This window comes from Haplochromis burtoni, unplaced genomic scaffold (assembly GCF_018398535.1).
Source record: "Haplochromis burtoni strain Fernald_Lab_line unplaced genomic scaffold, NCSU_Asbu1 Contig_260, whole genome shotgun sequence".
In the NCBI taxonomy this organism is placed as follows: Eukaryota; Metazoa; Chordata; class Actinopteri; order Cichliformes; family Cichlidae; genus Haplochromis; species Haplochromis burtoni.
This window is the reverse complement of record NW_024582621.1, coordinates 695346-708309: the sequence shown is the minus strand read 5'-3', so window position 1 is coordinate 708309 and position 12964 is coordinate 695346. Positions and strand designations below refer to the sequence as shown.

The 12964-nt window shown below is 42.4% G+C and overlaps 1 protein-coding gene across 1 annotated transcript in view; it reads right to left on the bottom strand.

Moving 5' to 3' along the window:
• The window catches only part of ntn5 (netrin 5), a 19018-nt gene extending 11335 nt beyond the window's left edge, over positions 1 to 7683 (bottom strand). The window contains exons 1-2 of the mRNA XM_005939686.3: positions 7481 to 7683; positions 390 to 1864 (exon numbers count right to left, since the gene is read on the bottom strand). Of these exons, the coding sequence (XP_005939748.1) occupies positions 390 to 1854 (1465 nt within the window). The 5' untranslated portion in view covers positions 1855 to 1864; positions 7481 to 7683. The remainder of the gene's footprint in view (positions 1 to 389; positions 1865 to 7480) is intronic.
• Positions 7684 to 12964: the final 5281 nt, after the last annotated feature.

The window sequence follows — 12964 nt, the reverse complement described above, 5'->3', positions numbered from 1 at the left end:
CTTTTAAAGCGCCCTCATTTATATTGTATTAATGTTTGAAGTCATGTATAATTAATGGTGTGTTGCCTTGAGTAACAGTCACTGAACTGGACCTCTGCAACATGTTTGTAGGCTGCTGAGTATCGGTCAGGATCTGATGTGCAAAGGTTTTTATGTTAATGCTGAAAACAGATGTCTGGCTTGTGCTGTTTGAGCGACATTAAGTTGCTGGATGAGTTATAGCCTTTATAAACCTGTACTTGAAATTGAGATTCAATCATGCTGTCTTTACTATATGCACAGTTTTTGACAGTTGCAATATGTTTTCTAGTGATTTCATTGATTTCTTTCATAAGACCAAAGGTGTGCTTATGTTAGCATTTTCAAAGGCAGTGTGATGCAGGACTCACCAACACAGGGGTTTGGGTTAGTGGGCGTAGCTCGATGCCATGGTCTGTCAAAGTAGAAGTCCTCACACACATCACAGTCTGGCCCCGCTGTGTGATGCTTGCATACACACACTGCACGACCCGTGTCGTCGCGGCGACACCTGGAAGCGTGTCCGTTACATTTACACCTGCCCCCGACCTGCAGGTCCGAGAGGGCAAAAGGAGCTCGGCCGGGGGGCTTAAAAGCAGAAGGTTGGGCCGCCTGCAGATTCCTCGGCCTTGTATTGTGATTGTTGTTCCTCCGTTTCCTCAGCTCCTGCCCTTTGTTGTTTCTGCTCCGCCCCTCAACTGTCCAATTGCAATCTCCATTGGGGCAAGGCAGCCAATGATTGTTTTCCTTCTTGCGGCCACGCCCTCTGCCTTTCCCGCCCTTTTTAGGAGAAGTGAGAGTGTCCATGCTGAAACTGTCCCCCCCTTCCTTGCTGGTGACGTTGTGCCCGTCTTCATCTTGACCTGAGCTTTTATAATGGCCCTTCCTGACTTGCTTATCTATTCTAACCCCTTTGTTCCTCACCCTTGTCTCTGAGTTTTTTGTCTCCCTGTCAAAAAATGCCAGTGTATTTTCTGTGTTTAACTTGTCCACCTGATCTCCAGTCTGATCCTTGAAGTCCGTTCTCCATCTCACAACACCAGCCTCTCTGATGTCGTGTCCACGGTCAAGCCATCTTTCTTCTTCTGTCTTATCCATGTGGCCTATCTTCACCTCACTGGACACCTTATGGAAGACCACGCGAATGTCGGTGGCTGTCACCCAGTCCTGGAGAGTGGGGCTATAGTCAAAATCAGGAGAGGATGGCCGTCCATCCAGAGTGGAGAAGGCCAACACCATGCCTCCTCGCTGCTTCTGTAGAGGGCGTGGGTCTGAGCAGAGGGGCTCCGTTTCTTGATGTCTCGTTTGGGCCACTGTTTGTGAAGGTAGCTTGAAGTTCCTGAGGCAGTCGCTGGAGTAGTGCTGCATTGGCCTCCAGGTGCGCCCAAAGTCCATCGACTTGAGGATGGAAATGGAGATGGGGTCCAATGGCTCCTTTTGGTGACAGAACTGAAAACTTATGTATGTGATCTCAAAGCGGCGGCCCAGCGGTAGGGTAAGGACCCAGTCTCCTGTGTCAGTACCTGCATCGGCCATCCAACATGTGAGGTTGTGGGGATTGTTGAGGTCGGTTAAGGTGGTGATGTGGCTGTCATAATCATTTCCTTGTAGCGAGTGGTTCACGTTGACTGGAACCCCGTAGGCAGCATTGATAAACTCTGACAGGCAGTGTCGCGGACGGCCAACTGTGTGGTAGCAGGGGTCATTAGGTGAATTCCAGCTCAACGGCGGTTGGGGAAGGGAAGAGGAAATGAGGGAAAGACAGAGGAAGAGGAGTAGAAGGAAAACAGGACAAAAAGAGGTGGAGGGAGGAGGGGAAAAGGGTTGGAACATCATGTCATCCAGCCTGTGAGAGGAAAAAAATCATTTTTTAAAGAGGAAAACCACAGGAGCGTGATCAGAAAAGAACAAAAGACTAACGGATTGATTTATATGATACGCATTTGAAGCCGAAGAAGGAAATCTAAGAAGGACCACCTGTCCCCTTATTGAAAACACACCATACCAACTGATTGCATCACTGCAAGTTCACCTTATTGGCTTTCAGTAGTTGCCAGTAAAGACTTCATCCTGTAAAAATGTAATCTCCCATCTTCCCAGTAGTGTCAGCCACCGGTTTGAACCCTTGAACTTGAGAACTTATAAGAACTTATCCATCTTAAAACTCTCCTTAACCCCAAAACGAGTGGATGAATGCGGGTGAAGAAGGGCGCGCACCCAGCAGGTCTGTCTGAAATAACAAAAAACATGCCCGACAGCTGGGGCTAAAACCTGAGCTGGACCACATCCATCATATTTATTGCTCCCTTTCCAAATATCTTTACCGTTGGTCATTGCTGCAGCCACCGCAGCGAGGGCCCCGACCATGAGCAGTGTAGTAGTGTCGTGGTGTAGGAAAGAGGGCACGGAGAAACAGAGAGGGAGGAAGAGGACTTGGAGATTAGCATTTGGGATGGTAGAAATGATTTATGGAATGAAATGTGTGTTCGACTTGAGCCCCTACTCGGATACTTCCGTTGAAGAGACAAACCCTGACTTGTGTAGGTCTGCAGTGCAAACAAATCCGCTTCCCGTTTCGTGTAATTGGTGATGAGTGTAATTTATTTTTCTGTCATGATTTGATACTAGAATTCGTCCGCTTTGGCATCCGGACAAAATGGACAATGCACCTACTTTCTCTGGGCCCAGTGATTTATCGTTTTTTCGCTGCTCACACAAAGCCCAGAAGCACATTTCCCAATGAGCACTACGTAAGTTTCTCCATTGCAGGGTGAGTTCAGCACCTTTCTCCTTTCGCTTTTGGGAAATGATTTCTTTTCTTCATTAAATGGGCTGTCATCTTCTCATTTATATCCGCCATCCTTCGGCGGTTTCAAACAACTTTTCCTCCACTCTCCCGTCTCCCTGCCCATCTATCACCTGCCCCTTTCATTCTGTTCTGGGAATATTCTTAACTGCTGTGAGATTGATGATGCCCTAACAAGCGTTTGACACTGACAGCAAAGTCAGCAGGGCTGCATAAACCAAACCCGTAGGAGAGGAACGGGGCTGAGAGCCTCTCCGGCCTCGTCATGCCGCTCAATTAGCCAACGACCGAAATATGAGGCCTCCCTTTTGGGACCACACAACTCTGAGGGGTCCTGTGTGCAGGTCACGGCGGTCTCTCGGCTGCCTGGGGACAAACTGCAAATGTCCAAAAGCAACCAAATGCTAGAAAATAAATCAGCTAAACTTGATTGAGCACAAAAGGGGAATAACAGGCTCAGCAGGCGCCTGTGTTTTGTGGCGTTGCTAAAGGAAACAAGTAACAAGTGCAGTGATTAGTGGTCTGACTGTGACCCTGGTCCCAGAGAGCCACATTCCTGTGATCCAGAATGCCTCGGCTAGCCATTCCTGACGTGTCGAGACATGCCCCACGGGAACCTGAACACACTGATAAAAAGCAGGACGTATAAGTTGATCGGCTGATTAATTGGGTCTCTGGTTTCATGTGGTGTCGATATACCGGTTGTATAAGAAGGGGAGACAAGTCAAAGGGATGATGAGCGGGGTAAAAAGCTACCAGAGGATTCAAGGAAGTAGTGGTGAGATTTCAGTCAGGAATTCAGCGGATGGGCAGTTATAAGCGTAGGCGGGTGGTGGGGGTGAAGCGTACACATGGCTAAAAGAGAAAGGGGTAGGTTGTTTAACATTCCCGTGACATGCACTTGCTCTTGTCTTTGTCACATTACATGACTAATTAAACATTTGCCCATTACACCCACTCTGATAAATGGATGCTCATCTAAGTGAGGCCCTTGAGGTTTTTAATGCGCCCCTCTAGGCCAAATGCAGAGACTAGATCAACTGTCTCGCATGGCCAATGCAACCCAGCAGATATGGTTTCAACTACGGTTTTTCTCTACCGCTTTCAATAAATTCACACAGCCAGCATGCCGGGGGCGGAAATGCTGAAGACGAGCGGGATTTCCTCTGAATGAATTTCCCATTAACTCCAAGAAGAGGCCTCGATCTCCGTTTCAGTTTTGTCTACTTTTACTTAGTTGCAAACTTAATGCACACAATAGCTGTTGATATAACAAATATGCATTCAGTTTGAGGACCCTGTGAGCAGAAGTTTTGAAATAACTTGGCAGCAATCTGCCTCTCAAAAAGCTTATACAGCCAAATAGTGGTATGATGAGATCAACAACATCTCCGGCGGGTGATCTTTAGAAGCAGCTATGCTTGGCTGGCAAGGGGCTGGAAAAATACTTGCTGACAACCTGGGGGCATGTTTACAGCATAGTCGAACAGGAGAGAGCAAGGAGAGCGGCGCTGGTGTTCGTGCTCTGCAGTCCTCGTTTATTTCCCGATGTAAATCTCCCGTTCTTCATAACGCTGAAATGTGTCTGAACTTGAAAGCAGCAGAGATGTCGGGAGCAGAAACAAAAAAGTGGTTTAATGATTTGGTAGAGGCTGAAGCTGCAGGAGTTCATGCACATGCATATAAGTTTTTCACATCTGAATGAATGGATAGGAATATGTAAGTGAATAGGAAACTCAATAAGGTGTTTCGGTGCAGCTGAAAATGCTGTTTGCAAAAGCGTTTGCTTGCTAGACAGTTTTGCACTGAGTCTTTCTGTAGATTTAGGAGTCTGGTGGAGCTTTCAGAGAGAGAGAGATGTGATCTTATGGGGTAATAACAGCAATACATCCATAGTTTTCCATATCCATGCATGTTCATTTTTCATGCTTGGCCTGTCTCTGTAAGTAATATACCATGCCTTTTGCTGTATTATGATTCTAACTGAAGAACGAAGATCATATCCTTCTGAAAACTTATCACTCATAAATTAACTTTTTTTTTTTTTGCTTGTTTAATTGTTCCGCAGCAAACGTGTCTTTTTTGTGTTCCTGTCTCTTGCTGTGGTTCCTCTCTCTTGCTACCTGCTAACCTGCTTTGTCCCTTGCAGAGCTTTGGGCCTGTCTGTGTCTGGAGCTATTCTGCTGAGCAGATGAGCTGGATTTGGCCTGTCTCGCACATTTTAACATTCCTCGTCATGCGCAGCAGTCCCGGTCAACCGCAGCGAGGGAAAATATGCTAAATTCAAATAGTTCTGCAACCTCTGTGAGGGGTTTCAATAGATTAAAATGAGGATTGCGCAAATAAACACACGGCTGTGTTGTTTAATAAGGTGGATTTGTATCGAGCTGATAGCATCTGGGAAGATTTCCCAGGGTTTTACGTTGCAGCTCTGCTCCAAGACACGGAGCCTTTAAATAAATATGATCAATTATATAAGCTCTGTCTTATAGCCAGCGCGTTTGAAGCTGAACCAAGCGGGCACCTGTTGGCGCATGTTACCAAACTGACACCTTTGTTAATTTGCAATTGTCCTCAGCCGTCAGAAATACAACCCTGGGCTCTGGGTGAGAAGAGAAAGGCTATGCATGCGCTCTGTATTCCCATACTGCATTCCTGCCCGCACAGTTGAAGCCCATGTGTGTGTTATTCCACGCGGAGCGGATTCCAGGAGTTCTGTTTTAGGTGTAATAATCTAATTTTAGTGGGGTGGCCAGGGAGGTGGAAGCAACAGACAGCGCAAAATGGATTATCGCTGCTCGTATCTTTAGCTAAAGGCCTCTGTCCTTCATGTTTGCACCTCCAACAAACAGCCAGTCCGGTGCACGTGTGCCGCATCCTCCTGGGCCATCTGTGCCCCCTCAGATCTGAAAGGTGTCTCTGCACCGACCTGCAAGATTTACTTGCTTCACTTTTGAATAAAAAAAACACATGTTGCCCGCTTGATAATGCAAGGGGAGTTTCCTGTCAATTTCCCCTTTATTGCCTCATACAAGTTGGCAAGAAGCTTTCAGCGCAGCTCCAACTTCACATGATCTTATTGAAAACCAGATGGAAATTAAATCACTGGGAATCCACGCTGCAGTCAGGCCAAAGACAACTTCGGGCATTGTGGGGGGAAAAAAATTCCTGTGCGTAATTGTGTGCCAATTAAATCCGCATAGTGTCATACAGCAAGTTAATAATGAGAAGCAGGCGCAAAATGAATCAAAAAACACCGCCAGGTTTGCGCCTTTTATGAGCACCGGACAAGATTAAAAAATATATGTTTTTAAAAAGAAAGAAAAGAAGAAAAGAAAAACAGCCATGATTTGCGTCAGCTAATTAATCATTAGTGTTACAGTTTCATAAAAAAAAAACCCCAACTTTTTGTTTACTAAACTTTAGCTTGTTTTAATTAACACTTCACAGCAATCCAGTAAACCCCAGTCCCAAAATTCCTTAAGAAAAGAAAGACAGAAAAAAGCAGGCTGTCTTTATTAAGACAAATGCGGTGATATTTTTATTAAACTGGATTTTTAGGGAAACCAACAAACTGTAAACGGACCTTAAAAGGCAAACAGCCCGCAGATACACGCTGGATGCCGGAGTTGACTTTAACCTGAGTCCTTAGACTTTAATGATCCCTTTGCCACGGTTCATGAAACGTAAATGTTTATCATATTTAGTCTGATTGCTTTGGCCAGAGCTGAGAGCGAAGCCCGGAGACTAATTGGCTCAATTCAGCAGAGCTAATTGCGCTTTTGTTCAGCGCAAATTAGCTGCAGCCAATTATGAGCTTTATTTACACAGCGAGGCTATCGCAACGTGATCAGAAAACTTTCACTCTGATGTTTAATGTTGATCATTATTCTCGCTTGTGTTTAACGTTTAGGATGAAAAACAGCGCCGAATTCCCGGCCTGCTAATTGGAAATCGTGTTATGAGCGTATATTGTGTTTTGATTTATTTATTTAATTTTTCTTTTACCTCAACATAATGGGACATAATAGCAAAACCACGTGCGTACGATTACATTCAAAAGAAATATACAAATGAGAATGTTTTTTTAAATTGTAGTTCTGCGCAATGTTGCAGTAAAAAACAAACAAAAAATAAATACAGATTGTTTTTTAGAATGTTTTCTTATTAAAAATAAAATAAAATAAAAATAAACACAATAAGCAATTTACATTTCAGTAACACTCGAGGTAAAACAATTTATACTACATGAGGTCATTTTATAGGATTAAACGTATTTTTTTCTAGTTCAGTCCTACAGCTTATTTGTCAGCGCGTAAAACAATCAGTAATCACATTTAAAAGAATGAATTTTTAATGAGATTTATTCTCACCTATGAAAATATAAGTGTGTAAACGATAACTGAAAAGAGAAACGTAGCTATAACTCTACCCCTGATGTAATTTATACGAGTTTTTATTCCCCACAAATGCTTTTCTGCCTTTATTTAACCCTCTTTTAGCCCTCAGTTCCACCGACAGAAAATACAGTCTGCACTTGAAGTTCCGTCGCTGCTTCTCTCCAGCGCCACAAAAGCGCAGATAAAACTTCACATCCCTTCAGCTACCGCAGACCTCGAGCCGATAAACGATCAAAAATCAGTCACAGGAGCTCACCATGTGCGTCGTCGCTGTGCTTCTCCTTCCTGCTCCCGCGGTGCCTCCTGATCATTAAGAGCAGCGCAGCAAGTGTCCGGACATCCAGCTCGGTGTGTAGAGGAGAGCTGAGCAGAAGGCAAACCTGCCGGGAGGGGGCAACGCACCGGGTAGGGGTGGGGGGACTGTGGGTGCAAATTAATGGGATAATCTGGGAGGTGTCTCTCCTAATAGCAACAAAACTGAGCCAAGAGCTCCCACCGAGGAGAGGAGTCACATCATTCTGTGCCAAACTGGCTCCAAGTGCCGAATGCGTAAAACCCCGATCCAAAGCTTTATTCTTTAAACACTTGTTTTACTGCTAAGTGTTCTGCTGGTATCAGCTTCAAATGTTTGGATAACATTTACTTTTCTTTTTTGTGGGAAAGTCCAGTGTTGACGCCCACCATTCTATGCTAACAACCTGTATATTTCCAGTTAATCACTGATTATATAAATAGTTATGTAAAAGGTTTTCTGCACCAGTGCATGCTTTCATTAAATATCTTAAAATAATCAAAAGTTCTTTTGAAACAGGACGAAAGAGCATTTGATGTAAGAATAGAAATGGAAAGTAGCCACACACACACAAAAAAAATGCACAAGTGCATTAAGCAGGGCATTTGTCGTGTTGTTGTGTGATTTGTTTACTGCAGATGAACTCCATAGGTTTTCTTTTTTCTCACTGTGGGAATATTTTTAGTCAAACGTAGCTTTGATTTCTGGTTGCCTTCACTGGCTCAAAGAAACACCTTTTCTTCTTTGTTCTTCTTTCAGGAGCAGAACCTTTTTTGGAGTCTGATTTTATTTATAGGGCCTGCAGAGAGAAGACGCACTTCTTTGTTCTGTTGTCAGGTGAGGAGTTTAGTTCTTTTCTGACAACAGCTCCATCAGTTGCAGGTGTGTTAGTTACATTTGCACTGCTGTTTTAGTTGTGAGTTATGTGTTCGCATTTGTACTCTTTTATTTTGTTGGCCAGTTACTGAGTGCATCGGAGACTAAGATTTGACATCCAAAACATGAGATGAGTTTGCAAACGACACTTTAAATTAAACCAGAGATCAAAATATCTCAAATTAGCCCATTAGTAGCCAACTCCCATTTATCATACTTATGATACTCGTGCATTTTTTCATAATATGTTTGTGCTTTCTGTAATTTATAGTTTTGTAGTGTTACGTCATGCAGCAGGAGACATGACACAGCTCCCTATAAATACAAACAGGTTGACCTTTGCCATTATTCCAGATTTTTTTTGTTTAGTAGAAAACTACAGTTTTTAAGACTCAGCTCAGCATTTCATGGTTTGTTAAGGATGCCTTTTCTTTTCTCTTTTTTTGCACTGCATGGATTCTCCTCCTTCAGGTTTATTAGCACTGGCAGGTAAATTGAGGGGTGCAGACAAAGTTCAGTTGCAGTAGTCTTATCTCGTCATCCAGGCAAAGATCTCGCTATCCCCTCGGTGAAATAGGAAAAATAGCTGAAGTTAATTTGGTGGAGTGGATCGTTCTCAGATGTGAGGCAAAACTGATACAGATGGAAATATAGGAACGAGAAAGTGGAGGGAGGGAGGAGGGAAGACGCTTGATTGGAGAGGAGGAAACTTTCCCAGAGAAAGACATAAAACTGATTGATGACTTCCCTCGAGGAATGTTTCCCCAGGTGTGTTTTGTGTGTGTGTGTGTGCGTGCGTGTGTGTGTCTAGTTACAATGCACTTAAGAAATGCTATCCTTGGACACAGGACAAGTGCAATAAAGTAAACTGAGGAGTGAAATAGCACGTTAATGCGTCGATATTGCATTTTGGCAACATCAATACAAAGGCACATGAGATATCAGCGTGCTGAGGAGGAGGTACCCTTATAAAGAATAATTTGAAAAACGCAAATACTAATTGAGAGCAGAAATCACCCCTAACAGTGATATAAGAAAAAGCGTTTAACTGTGTAATAAAGTCCTAAGGAGGTCCTTGACAGGTGCTTTGCACTGCCAGATTGTTCACCCTGCAGCTAGTAGTGTTCTTAGAGACTCAAAGCATAATAAACAAAACACCACGGAGGTGCAATTTTAAAAGTCAACATTAACTCGCTGTAACAGAAAAGGGGCACATTTCACAATACATGGCTGTCCGTGTTTGATGGATTAGCAGTGTTTAAATATTTAAAGTACTACAATATGGCTCTGTAGCTTGGTTTAATGATCAACTAAGGGGAGGGGGGGGGGGAATTTCCAATATAGCGAAATTACATGAATTTTTGCCCCCCCGCCCCAGCTCTCGGCCACCTTTTGGTGCAACAGATGGGATGTTATATTATCCTGGAGAAAGATGCCCGTGTAGTAGAAACATCCAGGCCTAATGTGAGCCACCATCGGCTCCAGTTATGCCACAGGGAAGTGTTGTGTGGTCTAGACACGACCCTAATATCACAATCCACCTGACAGCTGGCGCAAATAAAGTGAACTTGCGCCTGAGCAGAGGCACACCCGGAGTCCATGTCATCAGTCAGAGCCCACAGAAAACTGCAGATGTGGGGCCGAACATTCACTGTTATCTGGGTTTCAACACAGAATTAATAAAAAGATTTACCGCAGAGGTCCAAGAAAAAATAAATAAATAAAAGCAAAAATCAGTGTAAATACCACATGTGGGAAATAATGACTCAAAGACTGAAAGCAATTAAAGCTTAACCCATAAGAGCTCGGACCCATTTTTACTGTGAGGAAAACTATCGGAGAGTCAGTTTTGAAACTTTAACAGAAACTTCTCAGTGTGTAAAGAGGCAGTGACACCTGTGTCACCGTGGGTTCTTATGTATTTAACTGAGATCAGCTGAATCTTTTTTTCTCCTCTACATATGATTAATGAGGTGACAACAAATAAAACTAGAAAACTATTAATGATCTTGGACAAAAAAGAAAAACATGCGTTTGAGGAGATTTTTGACTCAGTCCAAAGAAAACATTTTTTTTAAAAAGTCAGCGGTGTACCTCAAGGTTCAATGTCGGGTCCCTTAAAGTTGCTTTGTAGTGTGTGTATTATTGATCCCACTAAATGCAGGTGTAAAAACACCTTTAGAGCCTCTCTTTTAAAAACAAACAAACAAACAAAATTTTCTCCACCGGGATGTACATAATAATTTAAATGTTATGGTATAATTCTGCATTTAAATGAAGACGTTTCTTTTTTAAGTGGCTAAAGCCTAGCAAATTATAGACAGATTAGCCATTAGCTCTGTAGAATTTAACCATGATGTTATTATAAATGACTTAAAAGAGGGGGGGGAAAGCAGATAAAAAACTAAGAGTCAATTTTAGATCCATATTTCCATTTAGATCTTTCTTCTGTTGACAAAAATATTAGGGGTCAACGTACTAAATATGCAGTAACTTCAGCTCATTGCTGCTAATTCATCACCATAGCAGCATCTTCTGCAAGAAAAACTTTGCATACTACTTGGGAAAACCAAGGTTCAGAGGCTGTAAGAAGATCCTCTTTAAACATTGAGATGTGTCTCATCTGTTCCAGAGATCGACCCCCTCCGTCATCTGAACAGATCCTCGGGGAGATCGTTTTTCTCTCCCTCTGACCTCCGCTCTAGTCCATAGAGGGAATAAACAATGGGCACGCTTTTTGGTATAAGCCTCATCGGGATTCTCATTTGTGTATTCACCCAGAAGATGGCAGTCATTTTGGATTTTAAAAAATTTCTATGTTCTACAAATATGTACACAAATCATTATTTCCTAAGTAATGCAATATGATTCTTTTTGTTATCTTTAAGGAGGAAAAAACAAAATAAACTTTATTGAATGCTTTGGCTCTGAAACATGCTTGGCATAAAGAACAGAGTGGAAAATTATCCTGGTTGCCATGAATCCAAATGCAGTGTTTTGTTTTTCCAGAGTTTTCCTCACTTTGTCTCTGGCAGGAGTGCTAACGGGTGCTGTTTGCTGACGGGGAGCAGGCTGTTGTTCTGGAAAACAAACAAAAAAACAAATCAATTACCCTGTTTAGTTCAAGTACCGGCGGTGTGGAATTTAGAAGAAAGGATTTTTGCTCAGCACCTTTTCCTGACAGCAGCAACAAGTTCACCCTTAAATCTCTGTCGCTCTGTCTCTCGTTTCCAGTCACATCATGGGGGCCTTCTGTCTTATTTAAACTGCTTGTTAAAATACTTTTATCATTGTGGTTGATTAAGATTTCCAAAATTAAGAGTGACCTACATCTCGCTTTAGCTCACATATCAAATATTTATCTACTACGCACCTTGCCAAAGCAAACAAAGAAGGTTTCTAGATCCTTTCAGAGAGGAAAACAATCAGAGGAAATGAAACACGAGGAAAAGGAAACAAACCGAAGGCTTTGTTCACAAAAAATTATTAAAAATGGACGTTTCAACACATTATCAAACACTGACAAGCAGCTTGTGTAATATGATAAAAACATTGTGTATATTTTTGTCATAGGGGTTTTCATCATCAGAGGAAGTTGCCTGTAATACAATTTCAAGCGTGATGTTGACAAATGTGGATATTTCTAAAATATCGTTACAAGGCTGGCAAACACATTTAAAGTTTTAATTTGAATGATCTCACCAGCCTCATTGTGCAAGGCGCACCTTATAAGGTATCTTCTTTAAACATCTGTGACACCTTTGGGCACAGGGCCCACAGACTGTAGCAGTTTCCAAATAGTGGCATGATAATCACTATTAATCACTCTTTAAAGTTTTGCACATTTTTGTAACTTTCCTTTTTGCCTGGAAACTCGTTTTTGTACACATCACTTCATCTGCTATCATGATATTACAAAGTCATAAAGCTCTGACTGTGGAAGCTTCCAGACAGGTTACCAGGCTCTATGGATTAAATAAAAGTGAATACACACTTGATATTTCAAATGCACCTGCAGGTGTAGTCTGCAAATAAATAAATATAAATAAAATAAAAGGTCAGCAACGCAGCCTCTATACAGATGGCTACATTAATGCTTTAAAAAAAAAACAGTTCAATGACACTAGCCTGTAATTTAAAAAAAAAAAAAAATGTTAGCATTTTTAAAATGATCTTCTTCGGTACAGATATTTGAGATTGATGTAGGCCTTCTCTGGAAGAAATACGATTGGTCCCAAAGTGGTTATCTCTGCAAGAACAAAACATCCGAGTGAATCTTCTGCTGATCCTGTGACTTACAAGCTGTCTGCTTTTAAAATTCTGTCCAAATCACAGCAGAAGCAGCGGTTTGTCTGGGCTGTGTTGCTCCTCAGCGCCATCTCGTGGCTGGACTTGGCAGTAGCTGTCTACATCGTGTTGTCAGTGCTGGGACAACTCATAGAGTTGATCGTCGCCATCCTCTGATCTCCATTTGAAAAAAAAAAGTTTGCATCAGGCATTTTTCAGTGGTTTAATTTGAACTTGGAAACACTGACCTTTAACTTTTTTCTTTCTTTCCTTCTTCTTTTTTTT